Below are 15200 nucleotides of genomic sequence, written 5' to 3'. Positions count from 1 at the left end.
ATACTGAACCAATGTTTTCAGTGACATACGCTAAAATGCATGTAATATTCTCCAACCACTTTCATGTTAAGAGCAGAAAGTTCCTTTTAAATGTAATTATTTGCAAAAAGCACTTGAAGTTCGTTAGAAAGCAGTATTTGTAACACTTCCTACTCAGGTCAGGACTATTACAGCACTATTTCATTCAGCTGAAATCCAGTTTCAGATCTGTACTTAAGATTATGCCGATACAATTGCTCATGTTCTTATATTGCATGTGTTTATGCAATGAGATACCTACACGGAACAAGACTAAATTAAATACAATACAGGAAACTTGCATTAATTATGAAGAATATAAGTATCACATAATCCTATGGATTATTAAATCAACATCTTAACATTAAGAATCACAAAGGCTATAAAAATAGCCAGGACATCTTTAAGTCCTTCATTTAATAAGTTGTTCAAGACATTAGTACCTAGATTGCTAATAAAGATTAATCGGATGCGGTACTGAGAAATTAGAAGTAAATATTAAGTTACAAGTAAAAAAATCAACTTATTTGTTATCCAATATTGCATTCTGATTTTACATGTGTACACAATTTAAAAAAAACTAGATAGCAATAAAACCAAGAATACTACAAGTGTCCTGGCAGATCATTCCTTTGTCTATTCTTCTCCTCTAGTTACCCCAAAACAAAAAAATAAGAATACTTTGGTTAGAGATTTATTTTAACGTTTCTCAGCGTCTCGAGCTATTGCTACCACCTCTATGCTCCTAAGACTGTATTTAGCAAATAACATATCCCTAAGGCATATTACAAGCTCACATCCACTACATATACCTGAGGCGTTAATGGATCTATTGTCTAAGTTCTGGCAACTAGGACACCAAAATTTTGCTGCTTCAGTTTTGGGAACTGCTCTCTCACCCTTTGTTATGGCCTGTAATTTTAACTTTTGAAACAGAGTTATACAGAGCATGAATTTACCACTTTGCAGATCAACTCATACACTCAGGTCAACTGGGATAGTTTCACCTACATTAATATGATTGCACAAATGCCAGCCTGCAGCCACAAGATCTTTCCCACCTCAGCCCCCAGGTGCGTAACCCAGCTGCTGCCCCATCATCGTGATGAGGAGGACACTGCTTCAACCACCTCCCATCACTGCGCTCCCCACCCCAGGGTGGGAAGGGACCACTGATGACCACATCAGTGGCTTACACAGTGCAACACAGGCAGGGGATACTGTCTTCATCAAAACCCACAAGAGAAATACAAAACTCATGTATGCTCTCCAATGGGCCAACCCAATCGATACCATCACCTTTCCCAGTGGTAAGATCTATCAGATACAAATCATCCCAGACAGACATTGACATAAACTGTTATTTCCAGCAGGAGATCCATATCTTCCTAGAAAATCTGCGTTAATCTTAGAAAGTTTTTCTTGATGGATGAGGGGGAAGATTCAGACTAAGTATTCAAACACACATACTTTATGAAAACAGATTCTACTCCCACCCCCAGTAGGTGTAACGCTTACTTTTCTTCCCATATACAGTAAAGTAATATGCATTTCAAGACCTAGAACTCAGGTGTTCTTAAATGCATGCTCCTATAAACCATATTTTGCAAAAACCCCACCAATTTCCTGTTCTGCACTTCAAGATGTGGAATACAGCCACAAGATGTGGCACAGCCTCCACTGTCAAAAACCACTTACAGAGTACCCCAACTCTAGTTTTTCTATAGCCAGATACATAGGGAGAAGAATTTAATATTATTTACTTACTACCTTTGCTTGAATCTCCAAACAGTCACAATTTCCTATGCTGAGCATAATCTCTAAATTTCATTACGTATACTTCCTATTCTATCACCCATGCTATTAATGAGAGTAGTGAATAGCATAAGAGCCAGGAAAAAGTAAAAAAAAAAACCACTCACAAAAAAGCCACCCCACAAACCACCTCTAAAACATGAAGCCCAATACCGTCTTCCAGTCTGATATTGAAAAACTTAGAGCTACTAACTGTTTATGATCTTCCAAGTAGTTTTACACCTATCTTAAGTATTTTCCCCTTTATGGATCTTTTCCCCATAGCTCATTAATAGCACAGAAAGCAGTGCCAAAAGCTCTATTTCAAGTAAGATATCTTGATACAGTCTTCACAGTCAAAGGAGCATCCTTAGAAACAAATTCTTCAAAGCCATATCACTCTTAAGTACCTTTGAAAAGGCAACTCCTAGTGAGATGCTCCGTTTAGGAGTCAGACTTGACGATACAGAGAGATGACAGTGAGGCAAAAATCATTGCCTGTGTGGAAGTGGACCAGAGCCTGCAAAATGAGATGGTCCTTACAGGGAACTCAGATAACAGATCTGATGAGATATATCATTTGAAATAATTTTATTACAGCTTGAAATTGTACAAAGCACTTTACTTTTTAATCTTAACAGTTTTAAATGTAAAAAAACCCCCAATCCTTAAAAAGAATGCTAGCATTGGCTGTTGCCACGCACACAGCTAGACTGCAGGTGCCAGTGCCCCTCTTGTTCTTACTATGCTGATTCCCAAAGCAAAAAATAAATGAGCAAGCAGCATGAGAGACGGGCTGGAAGGGCAGGGAAGATAAAGAAACTCCAACCTTCTCCTTCTTTCAGAATTGGGAGAGAGAGGAAGAAATAGGAAGAAAATTACCTTTTGGAAATAGAAGTAGATAGGAAAAAACCAAAAAAGAAAAAAGAGACTTAAGCAGGCACAATCTCAGTGCTGTTACTTCCCAATCACAGTTAAACTAGGTTTATTTTAAACTTCAATTACTCCCTTACCCCAAAAAAAGAGCTTTTTTGTCTGCCTGCCTTGTCAGCCACTTGTAATTACATCTAACACAAGTCATTCTTAAAGGCAAATCCTTTTTACACTTAAACCAAACACTCATTTCTGAACCAAACTGCCATAGCCACATCCAAACCCCTTCTTTTTCTCATAATGGCTCCTGCCACCGCACTCTGAAACCTCCCCTGTGTACCAAGCCCAACTCATTCACCTCAGCACAACCACCCAGGACCACAGCAGTCACTTGGGGGAAAAAATAAACCCTGATAAAGCCAGAAGCACTGAGCAAGGAGGCAGAGGGAATTAATAGCACTGTACCTGTTGTCCATGTTGCACCACAGAAGCAAAAGCCCACATGTGAAGCCCTGAGGCTGGTTCTGCAAAAGGAAGTCCCCAATTACCCCCATTGCCTGCTAACCTGTGGAGCAGGTGGTGTAAAGCCCGCAGCAGGTCGGTCCCACACCGCCCACCCAGGCAATGCTAGCTAACCCCAGATAATATTTTTGAGACAGTCTCTTGCAAAAGCACTTCCAGTATAGCTTAAGAATGCCAGGCTCTTTTGGGGAATAAATATGGATTTTTCTCGTAAAGCACTTGGAAGTCATTGGATTACGACTGCAAAATCAATGACAATTGCTGTTCACAAAGTTATGGGTGTAATATAAATACATCTTCAAATTACAAAAATGCTTACTCACTATCCCTCTAGCGCTGGAAATACATGTATTCGCTCTGATCCATTTCTGCCAGTTTTATGATTTTAAAGGAGTGCCAGCTATTTCTTCAGAATTTATGGCCTGGTGGCATGGCTAATGAGCCCAAGGGGATGCAGCTGACAAGCAGAGGACGGCTCCAGGTGACTTTGGTGTGCACCATTAGCACTGAGCTGGGGGAGGGAAAGGGGTCAGGAGGCCAGGTAGCCCTTTTGACCATATCTGAGTTTTGAAATATTCTCTTAACGATGTATTAGGCTCTGTTATTTTTATTTTGAATCAACAGCTTGTAAGTCTGGATAATGTGACTACATGGATTCAGGGGGTGGGGGTGCTTGTTTTGTTTTCTCAATAGCTTATGCATAGACGATTTAGCATTTCATTATTAGACCATTAATGTTTGGAAAAAGAAATCATAAATGCAACTCTGTTTGGAGTAAGTTTGGAATAAGCAAAAAAGAGAAAGAGAAAAATTCTATCTTTCCACATAAAAAGAAGTTAATTAAGAATTGTTAATTAAGAACAATTAATAGTGAATAAACTAAATAATAACTCGCACAAAAGGGATTATTACTGTGACACAATAGTAAGGGAAAACAAAACTTTAACACTGGAATGCCTACTTTGCCTTTACCCATGCCTCGTCTTTTCAAGAATGTGCATATTCACAAAAAGGTCCCAGGTGGAGGGTGCCAGAAAGATCCAGCAGCAGTTTGGCTTGTTCAAGCTTTTAGATTCGTTTTGTTTAATAAAAATATGCCTGATGTAACTACTGTAGTGTGAGCATTTACCTGTGTGCTTAGAATGGGACTCTTCATGCTAGTGTATATGCTTGTTTGTTTGTTTGCATGAACAGTTTAAAATGTTCTAAACTGTTTTTAATGGAGAAAGATCTCAATTTTCTTCCAAAATAAAGCCAAATAAACCAAAAGAACATTCCTTAAATATCAAAGACTTACAAATAGTTATTTTCTGATACAAATTTGGAGTAAGATTGCTCCTCCAATACCTGAACTTTCAGTCTAAAAAGCTTTCATTTTACAGAACTGTTCCTGCAAAACCTCTCAAAATAATTTTCAGAATAACCACCTTTTCGACGTTTGTAATCCAAAAATAAGGCTGGAACTCTACTTGAATCTGGCTGTTAAGCAGTATAATGGCTAGCTGTAATTTTGTTGTTCAGAAGAAACTTATTAAAAGAATAAACAACCAATAGCTAGATGTAACTTATTTTCTCAATCTCTTTCTATTTTCAGTATCTGTAGTGCCAATCCATAAAAAGATGGCATGAGCAGGGGAGCAGAGCTGTAAATAGAGATTTTTAAGTTATTTTCCTTTCCTGCATAGGGCTTTCTGTGTCGTGCTGTGTGCTCTCAGCAGTAAATGGAAACTCAAGGTATTTTAAGAGTTTGTATTTTTCAGTCCTTAGGCAAGAACTCCTGTCTCCAGAACCTCAATAAATTGCTATCTGAAATGCATCAGAAGTGTTTTCAGTTCAAATTTCCTACAAAAGGGTTTCAGGCCTTTAACCCATCAAGTAAATTAGTTGCTAGGGAATACATCTTTTGTACACATCACTATATAAAATGCCGTTATTTAGTTACTGACACATCTAAGGGAACAATCAGCTCTCAGCAACACTACTACTCTTTTTGTATCAGAAGAGACAAGAGAAAGTAAATGCCATTTGTTTCCACAACAGAGTGCTCGTTTTATAAGTGGTTTGAGAATTATCACAAAATACAGGAATCATCTTACTTTTTGAAAGGCTTTAGAGACCAACTGAGGAATTTGTCTCCTTGCTCCCCGAACCAAGAAGAGACCAGAGAGCATCCTGTCCCGCTCAGTGCTTGCGAAGGGAAGAGCAAGCTGCCCGAGTATCACTTAAGCGCTCATCACTGCTGGCCTTTCCCTCAGGATAAACTCCCGTTCTTCTCCCTAAGAACTCGAACATAAACCCAGTGATGGTTTCTTCTTCATCCCTCTGAAATGCTTACCTCAAACATAATTTCTCTTCCCTGGGAAAGTCTGGAAAAGCTTCAAGTGTGATGTTTGAAGCTACAATTTTAGTGCCTTAAAATTCTGCTACTCTTTGCTGGGAGGAATGCAGCATTTCAAAGGAGAGAAGGTAGATTTCTCTCTGATGTTTTTTGAGAGTGGATCCTTGTCTTTCTAGTTAAAGCACCTCTTTCGTAGACAGCCTTTATATTTATTGGAAGAGTACTGCCAAAGGAATACAGGGAAGTGGTTGAATGCCAAGCCACAAGAAATAAGTTTCAGTAAACATTTCAGGAATGTAGTTTAGGAATAAACCACTTACTTAGCAATTAACAAAACAACTCCAGAACTTTACCCAATTAGCTCTAAAAAAATATTTTGTTTTCCTTCTGTATGACAGCATAAGTTCTCTGTAACAGTTTTTAGAGCAATATATACATTTGAAATAAAAGCACAGGAAAAATAAGAGTGTATTTCAGTGTGCTGATTATGCTAATCTGTGGAAAACAGCACAAGTTCAGAGAACTGAAATTCATGTAAAGATGCTGGATACAAATGAAAAATTATCCTAAAATATTCCTGTGAAAATAATTTTTTAATTTTCACACTTAAACAAGATTTTGTTTGTAAAAAGACAAAACACTTTTTGGAAATTTTTTCAACACCTCTTTGATTGTTACACCAACATGGAGAATGTACTAAATAGTCACTTAGGGATAATTCACAGATACTAAAAAACCCTTTTTAAAAATAAAGTTGGTTTCCTCAAAATCCATCAGCTCTTAGGTGAACTCACAACAAAAAGGGAGACTCTGCTCCAGTCTTCTGCATCTCTTCTTTTGAAAGGTTTGTCACGCTGCAATTTTCAGCATTTTTCCTATTATTATTTTCTGATTTGCAGTATTAAAGACCTCGCAGTTTTAATTTCAGACTATGCTTGCTCTTTTTGAAAGTCCCCAGCACATTCAGAACATCCATGTCTGGAGGTAAATTAACTTCTACCTTACTTTGAATATATGTGTACATCAAGAAGTATGTCAGGAAGGCGATAGAGGCAAGCGCTCCTCCTTCTGTATCTATACAATGAGCAAGAAACACTAGTTGATCAGTATACACCATGATTACTGCCAAGAGGCAATCCCCATACGCTGTTTCTCCCTTCCGTCCTCCCGGCTACAAGAAGCATTTGCGGCTGTAGCAGAGGGAAGGGGGGCACACAGAGCAAGCAGGATGTGCAGCCAGAGAGGCCGCTTCTTCAGCGGCAGTGCCGACTGAAACCACCACACACCACTTGTGACCCACCCTGGTTGATGCAAATCAGAAGACTTGCAGGTAGACTCACATCCACATTCAAGCCAGTAAGTCAGTCTAAATTTCTCTATGTTCCCATGGGAAATCCTCTTTCTTATACGTTTTCCCAGACTGTTTTGGAGAACATGTGTCCCATTCCTTTGCTACAGAAGGGCCCCTCTAATATGAGCTGTCCCAGCCCCCTCACAAGCGTGTCCACTCTTTCTGCTCAGCAGATACCAGTAAAAATCAAGTGGTTGCCCTGCAGGCAGTCTTTACCCAACGCTTGTACTTTTCCTACTGGCTTATGCTTAATACACTGAAAAGATTTCTTTTTATTCTTCCAGTTAGCTGCAGTATAAGCAGTTATTAAAATGTTTTATAATGCAGAATTGCATGTGGGTCACACTCAAAACAAGATCTGCAGGCTGACTGACAGATAAGGAGCCATCGGTTTTCAAAGTAGCTGTTGGCAGTCCTAGAAAGGACCAAGCTTGCCTTACTGTAACACGCCAAGCATGCATTTAGCAAAATGCTGTAAAACAAAATAGCCATTTCCTTCAGGCACGCACAGAAACTGACTCCAGAAGGTGTATTAGAGTTCTACACAGATTAAACAACTATCACAGTACCTCAAAAAAAACACAGTAGGACTATCTTTTGGATTAAAAATGTTTATTTAAAAGAAAAGGAGATCTATAACCAGATGGCCAGGAAAAAAAAAAAATCCTCAGTTTTCCCCCTAAAATCATTACTCTGCAGTTTATCTTTCCCTTAAGTTCCAGCTTCAATGATTTATTTAAAAAAAAAAACACCAAACAAAAAACCTGAACTTCTCATTTCCTTTTCCTATGCTGTTTGACCTGAGGAAATCAAGTACCTTTCACTGAAGGGTTGCATGGGATGTGAGAAGAAACTGCAATAAAATTTATTCACAATATACAAGTATAAAAATATCTTGCTTAGGATTCAGTATTATAATTTAATAACTTTTCGTTGTTTCATAGGTATCTGGGAAAGGTACAGACACATGTCCTGATCCTGTTACAAGAGGTAGAATGCCAGCGTTTGGTACAACATTCCAGGAGAGAGTCAAAGTGACGTTCCTGTTTCCCCTGCAAAAGCAACAAAGACTATCAGCAGAAATACTCAAGCTAACCAATTTAATTAATAATTACCAATATTAAATAAATTAGGACACAAATTGTTTTCCTGATCCAGAAACAATGGGCTTTTTAATTTTACAAAGTTACTTTATGAAGTATTACCTACATTCCAGGCAAGGCTTTTTTTTTTTTTTTACTGTTACCTAACTCATTCGGAGGTGAGTGCATCACAGAACCAATTCTACACAGGCAAGATTATTGGAAGCAGAAACCCAGAAGCTTATTGCTCATATTAGCAGTGAATTTTCTACTCTACAGAAGAAACAGGATATCTTGTATCCCAAGGTTATCTTCTAACAATCAAACTACAAAGATGCAACAGACCAACAAGAGTATCAGACAGAATATAGGTATTTTACCACAGCAATTAAAAAAAACCACATACAAAAGGCAAAGTATGCAAGTAAATCAAGACATTGTAAATACTAATAATAAAAAAAAAAGGATTTACTTACTTGAGACCATTTCCATCATCAAAAAAAAAGTACTTCGACTTCATGTCTTTTAAGAACAGCCTTGGGTTATCTCCTCTCAACATGATTTTGTCCCAAAGGACTACCTGGTTTAGAGCCTAAAAATACAATTGTAATTAAGTCAGCAAGCTAGCACGCACAATCATACTGAGTCACTGAAATTTCATAGCATTATTAATCTAAAAACCCTGAAGTTGAAGTACATGTTTGCAATCCACAACCAGTTTAACAAAATAATGCTTTACAGGGGAGGAAACTTGTACTGCTACACACCAAAGTGTGGCACAGAGTAAATGGAAACAACAAAGAACAGCTCAAAAAACCATGAGAAAGCCACTTTAAAAAGTCATAAACTTTCAAAGACTTACAAAGTATAATGGGTTTTCCTTTTGAATTACAAAGGTAAGTTGCTTTTAAAGCAGTATTTAGACTTCGTTTCAATTAAAGGACTTAAACTGAGCTATCATGATACTGCCTAGGTATTTAACATTTTTTCCAACTTTAATGGAAAAAAAAAATCTCTACTTGAATTGCAGTGTAACCCCAAGAATTGTATGAACAATTCAAGACGCATCCCAAATTCTTAAAGATTCGAAACTTTATACTGTTCTTTTAAGTAATCAGGTGCTAAACAGTCTTATTTGGTACCTTACAGAACAATTCAGAAAAAAATATTTCTCAGCATTTGTGAGAACTAGTGGTTTATGTGTGTGTGTGGAGGGGGAAATCTAAAAGATGAAACAAGACAATAAAGTTCGAGACCCTAATAAAGAACCCTGAAAACTATTTTAGTACAAACACAATATCCACCAGCATGCCTAAAACAAGTAAGGTACTTAAAAGAAAAAAAAAAAAAAAAAAAAAAGGGAAATAGTAGTGAGATGGTTTTGTGCAGCAAGTTAAGAAAAAACCCTAGGCCTTCACTGTATCATTGCAATCTGACCATAGTGGCTTAAACTAGAATTCAGTGGTACCATGGCAGCATGGTGTTTCATTAAAATAATTTTTCCACAGGCTGCTCTACATGGTTCAGAGAAAAAAGCCTTCAGCTATCCAAAGTGAAATATCAGTAGCAACCAATTTAAAGGATGCAGCAAGGCCAATCATTTTGAGAAGTATGACAAGATAACATAAATATATTGTGGGGCTACAGTAACTGGTACGGGCAAACACTTCTGTGATCTACAAAAGACCCACCACACCTGGCCAGACCAAAGGCCACTGTATCATGTTTCTAATAGCAGTCAACTGCAGAACATTAGGGAAAAAGTAAAACAGAGCACATGAGTGAAGAAACTCATTTACAGTCCACTGTTGTAAGTGAACAAGGCACGTGTTACTTTTCTCCCACTCTGCTGGGCACATACCAAGTCAGGTTTCATGAGGGTAAACTTCCCACCCTGCAGTTAAACTGTCAAGAAAATAACAATCATGAAGGCCAGTAAAAACAGTCCAAGCTAGTAGGAAATGCTGGTGCCTTAACACTTCCCAGCAGAACTTCAGAATGTTAAAAATAGCTGCAGTACAAAATGGGTAATTGCTTCAACTTTCTTTTTGATACTTACATTGTTTTTCGTTGAATATTCTGCAGACAAATATAGAAACAATTGTTTAACATTCCAGTCAAATATACTCTGCAGATGTATGCGAGTTAAGAAAAATACCATATTGTACTTACATAACCTTGTTTTTCTTTTTACTAGACCTAAATAGGCTACGATAATTACAATGAGTTCTTACCTTTCAGCATACCTCATCTTATTTATAAATCAGAGCACTTCCAGGAGTTCTAACATATATTTTAATCATATCAAAGTGACGGGGTTTTGCTCGGGGGGTTGGTGGGTTGTTTTACCATTTATGAAATCTAACAGCTATTTCCTCCAATGATTTAAGAGTTCTATATTTGATACTGCAAGCTAGTAACCATAATCCACTGCTAGACAATCTATTATAAAACCTTAAACATAAAAGGCAAGACAGAATTCCTCAGTAAATATCTTCAAGGCAATTATTTATACTATCAAAGAACCCTGGTATCCAACTGTGGATTGAGATACAATAGCATTAAAAAATATATAAATACAAAATCAGCTGAGTGTAGAGTTCAAAGAGCCTGTAATACCCACATTAGAGAAGTCAGTAGATGGGAAGTATTTCATATTGGAAGGGGCACCAGGAATTAGCAAATTTAATTACCTACTTACTACAGAGAAAGTCAGCTAATTAGACTGAACAAAACTCTGCTCAGATTTTTGATCAACAGTAAAGAATTGATGGCTGCCATTTGAGACTGTCAGTGTAATAAAGCTGATATTCTAAGTACTTCTCTGTTTATTTAGCAATAAAATGCGCCATGTGTGACTCCTAAGGAAAAGACCTTTTAACACACAATAAAGATTAGCTGCAACCTTTTATTTCCCAGTCCTCTTTTTTTATTCTGTTTGCCACTATCTCAAAGAATAAATTAAACAGATTCCTCAACCAGCCTCAAAATCTGTTCTATTTTGTTCCACTCATTCCAAGACTGAATCATGTTTTTAAGGTTCTCATTCAAAAGACGAGTAAGGGAAGAATTAAATAATTAACTTCTGTTGCTGCCAGAATAGCTGGAGCTATTTTACTTGAACATTTTTCATCCTTTAACTCAAAGCAATGAACAAGATTCTGAAGATTTCCTTTGTAGGATTTCTTAACACTTGCTACAGTTAGCCACAAATTAAGTAAGCTATAAAGAGTTTGTAAGAACGGCCTCCTCCCCTTTCCTTCTGTTAGTTTCTTTTTCTAACTGTCATTTTATTTAATTCGTCCTAGAACTAACAACTTGTTAAGACAGCCCAGGTATACCAGTATCTCTTTACAAATTTTGTCCAAAAAAAACCTACCAGAAAGCTGTATTTTACAACTTAACACACACTGCAAGATTTATTTATGCCAGGCATTAAAGATCAAGTCAGTTTTTATAAAAAAAAATTTAAAACTACTGCTACTATTAGAAGTAATTAAAACATGGAATCTTTATGTCTACATACTGCAGACTAATCCTTGCATAAGAACATTTCTTTTAGAGGTCCTGTCCTGCCTTGCTCTGCCTCCCCTTATATATACTGCATACAATTCAATTCATCCACTTAAGAACGTTAGTCTCTGGTTTTAATATGTATAAGCATCTCGGAGGTAAAACTCAGACTTAGGAGTTCACCTCTCCTGCTCCCAGATGATTAAAAAAAAAATTCCTTATTCCTGTGCAACACACACCTGAAAAAATCTGATTAACCTGTTTATCCAGTATTCACGTGCATTCAAGATTTGTATTTTGTTTGGTTTACTTACACAATGTAATATTCTCCAAAACAGGGAAACCAAAACGCAGAGGTAATCGATGTCTTGCCTAATACAGTGACAAAAACCAGCAGACAGGGAAAAAATCCCAGGAATCTCAGGCAGCTGCAAAGCAAGGCTTAGTGTAATCAGCTGAGGTAAAGCATGCTGCCTCGTATTGGGTACTGACTTCTGCAGAAAAACAGGTTGGATTTTTTTTATAGCAAGACCCTAAATCCTAAGAATGATTCCCTTCTACTGTCAAAAAACCTACCCAGAACAAAATCAAACCAAACCACCCATATACAACCCTCTCTCCCCAATAAAAGGCAGACTAAAAGGGAAGCAGAGAAATATAAAAAAAAGCTGCAAAAAGGTAACACCAATGAAAAAGAGGCCAAAAAGTAATGTGATAAATTTTGTAGTACCTCACATGCTTCCCAATTAATTTAATACTACCCAGTGTTAAGGATTTGATAGTTTAACATCTAAGCAAGTAAAGGATTACAACATCTTTTTATTTTTAAAGGAAGACGGGTACTTGTATGCAACTATTACATGGCCAGAACTTTGAAAGCCTCACAATAAAATGAGTTTGAAAGGTGTATCCGAGTTTCTAGATTCAGTATGACAGTCAAAATAGTATGTTATACAAACCCTATAATTAATCCACACTTCCAACCACCAATGAAAACTTCACAGTGTTGATCTGCTGGAGCGGAGGAGGGCTCCGCAGAGGGACCTGGACAGGCTGGATCAATGGGCCGAGGCCCACTGTATGAGGTTTAACAAGGCCAAGTGCCAGGTCCTGCACTTGGGTCACAACAACCCCATGCAATGCTACAGGCCTGGGGATGAGTGGCTGGAAAGCTGCCAGGTGGAAAAGGACCTGGGGATACTGGTTGACAGCCGGCTGATTATGAGCCAGCAGTGTGCCCAGGTGGCCAAGAAAGCCAATGGCATCCTGGCTTGTATCAGGAATAGTGTGGGCAGCAGGACCAGGGAAGCGATTGTCCCCCTGTACTCAGCATTGGTGAAGCTGCACCTTGAATACTGTGTTCACTCTTGGGCCCCTCACTACAAGAAAGATGTTACATTGCTGGAACATGTCCAGAGAGCAACAAAGCTGGTGAGGGGTCAGGAGCACAAGTCTTATGAGGAGCAGCTGAGGGAACTGGGCTTGTTTAGCCTGGAGAAGAAGAGGCTGAGGGGAGACCTTATTGCCCTCTACAACCACCTGAAAGGAGCCTGTAAGTGAGGTGGGCGTTGGTCTCTTCTCCCAGGTAACCGGGGATAGGACACAAGAGGAAATGGCCTTAAATTGCACCAGGGCAGGTTTAGGTTGGACATCAGGAAAATTTTTTTTCACCAAAAGGGTGGTTAAGCATTGGAACCGGCTGCCCAGGGAAGGGGTTGAGGCACCGTCCCTGGAGGGATTTAAAAGACGGGCAGATGAGGTGCCTAGGGACATGGTTTAGTGGTGGAATGGCAGCGTTAGGTTAATGCCTGGACTTGATGATCTCAAAGGTCTTTTCCAACTTAAATGATTCTATGATTATTAAATACAGTGCACTTCGCTATAGAGCTTGATTTTAAAAACAGGCATTAAAAAAAAAAAGAGAAAAGAACTTGCCCTATATCATCTACTAGAGTTATTCCAAGTTCTATTTTACATAGATAGGGCAGTAAATACTCCTTTACACTGCTTTAAATTTACATTTTAAGACAAATTGCTAGTTTTCTTCAAGTCCTGAATATCTGAAGATTATAAAGTAACAAAAAATAGACATCAAGATGTTCTTATTTCAAAATGTTTGCAAACCATTTTTTCCATTAAGGATATCTGCAGTAATGTCAAATGTGACGAATCCCAGATCACTTCTTTCTCTAGGTCCAGTGAAATCTTCTACATTTTTTCTAAGATAAAACAAAACACAAGATTATCCTTTCTCATGATTTCTCTTTCATGCATTACATCAATTATTATTCTTATTACACATTTCCCCAATTACTTTTCTGTACTTTCTTTTAAGCCTTTTTGGCTAAAATGTAATCAACAGAATAAAACCTGCCTTCCAGAAATTACGGAGCCCCAGTTTTGAATGACAGGCCTTGCCACCACAGTTGTCTAAGTTATAACAAATTGCCTGCAGACTTTTTCCTGTTAACAAAAATCTGTATCTACCTGCACCCAAACTGCACTACGTTTCATTTTAGTAGAATATAGTGTTAGCCATCCCCAAATACATAAAGATGATTGGAACACCAGCAGCACAGCTGTAGTATTTTCAATATTATTTCTCAGCTTCCCATTAAAAAAAGGCTCTAGTGCTCAGTCTCATACAAGACATTCCAACCATTCTGATAAAACAGAGTTTATATTTGTAATTCATACAACTTACAAGATCTCTCCATGGAATGCATTTAAGTAGCAGTATAAAGAAAATGCTTATTTTCTTCTATATTATGGAAAATCATATCATTTTGGAAGACTTTATTACAAATCCACATTTGGAGGAATATCTGACATTGCCACATTAAACTACATTAGAAAAAGAAACTGGCAAATAACAGAGACACATGCTGGTTTATGCTGATTCTACGCTGTTTGCAATGCGCAATCTAGCATAAATACGAGGCTTACTTTCCTGAGACAGTCAAGCAATACAAAAGGTGATGGCAGTTCCCACTCTTTTATTTGCATTCACCTCCCCCTTCAAACCCTGCTGCTAGCCGTCCGATCCTGCCATGTACCTTGAGGTGGTCCAAAGCTCCATGAGCTCACTAACTTGGCCAAAACCAAACTAAACAAACTCATTACTTGAGCTAGAACAGCTCAGTATCCTGTGAGCCCCGTTTCCCTGCGCGGCTCAGGTAAAGGCTGTGGCTAAGATGCAGTAGCAAAGGCCTCCCCTTTTTGGGGAGCAGTAGCTGCTGCTCGTGAAACTACAGCCCTCCTCACCGTGCAGGCTTAACTAGACGGAAGTTTCCTGTGACAAAGTTTCTTTTTAAAACAAAAAAAAAAAAAAAAAAAAAAAAAAAAAAAAGGGGGAAAAAGGTAAGAAAGGAAGAAAGGTTCCCCCCGGCACAAGTTTGCATCAGCGTATTATGTCATCTGGGCAACATGCTTTTGATGTGGTATTACGTATTCTACACCTGGTGCGTTTCCCAGGAGGATAAGCCATCCCGGTGCGTGCGCTGTCACGGAGCTGGCAAAAACCGACATATGGTACCAGTGGAAAAACATAACGGAACCACCGACTACAGAAAGGGCGCTAGGGAGACCCACCGTACGCCCACTTGGGCCCTTGCACCCTCGGAAGCGGTTCGCTCGGCTCCCCCGCAGCCACCACCCCTCACGGAGAAGGCAGGCGAGCGCGCCCGAAGGGGCCGGCCCCGCCGCGGGG

At 38.5% G+C, this 15200-nt stretch overlaps 1 protein-coding gene across 1 annotated transcript; it reads right to left on the bottom strand.

Moving 5' to 3' along the window:
• Window positions 1–7568: 7568 nt before the first annotated feature.
• Window positions 7569–15189, bottom strand: SPCS3 (signal peptidase complex subunit 3; the record flags this gene model as incomplete). The annotated part of the gene is made up of 5 exons (XM_035897728.1): window positions 7569–7948; window positions 8455–8570; window positions 10038–10114; window positions 13637–13710; window positions 15083–15189. Coding segments are annotated over 5 exons (507 nt in total), but the record flags the coding sequence as incomplete, so codon positions are not given.
• Between the last annotated feature and the right edge of the window lie 11 nt (window positions 15190–15200).

Source organism: Egretta garzetta, unplaced genomic scaffold (genome assembly GCF_000687185.1).
Source record: "Egretta garzetta isolate BGI_Z169 unplaced genomic scaffold, ASM68718v1 scaffold46, whole genome shotgun sequence".
In the NCBI taxonomy this organism is placed as follows: Eukaryota; Metazoa; Chordata; class Aves; order Pelecaniformes; family Ardeidae; genus Egretta; species Egretta garzetta.
This window is presented reverse-complemented; position numbering and strand designations above follow the sequence as displayed.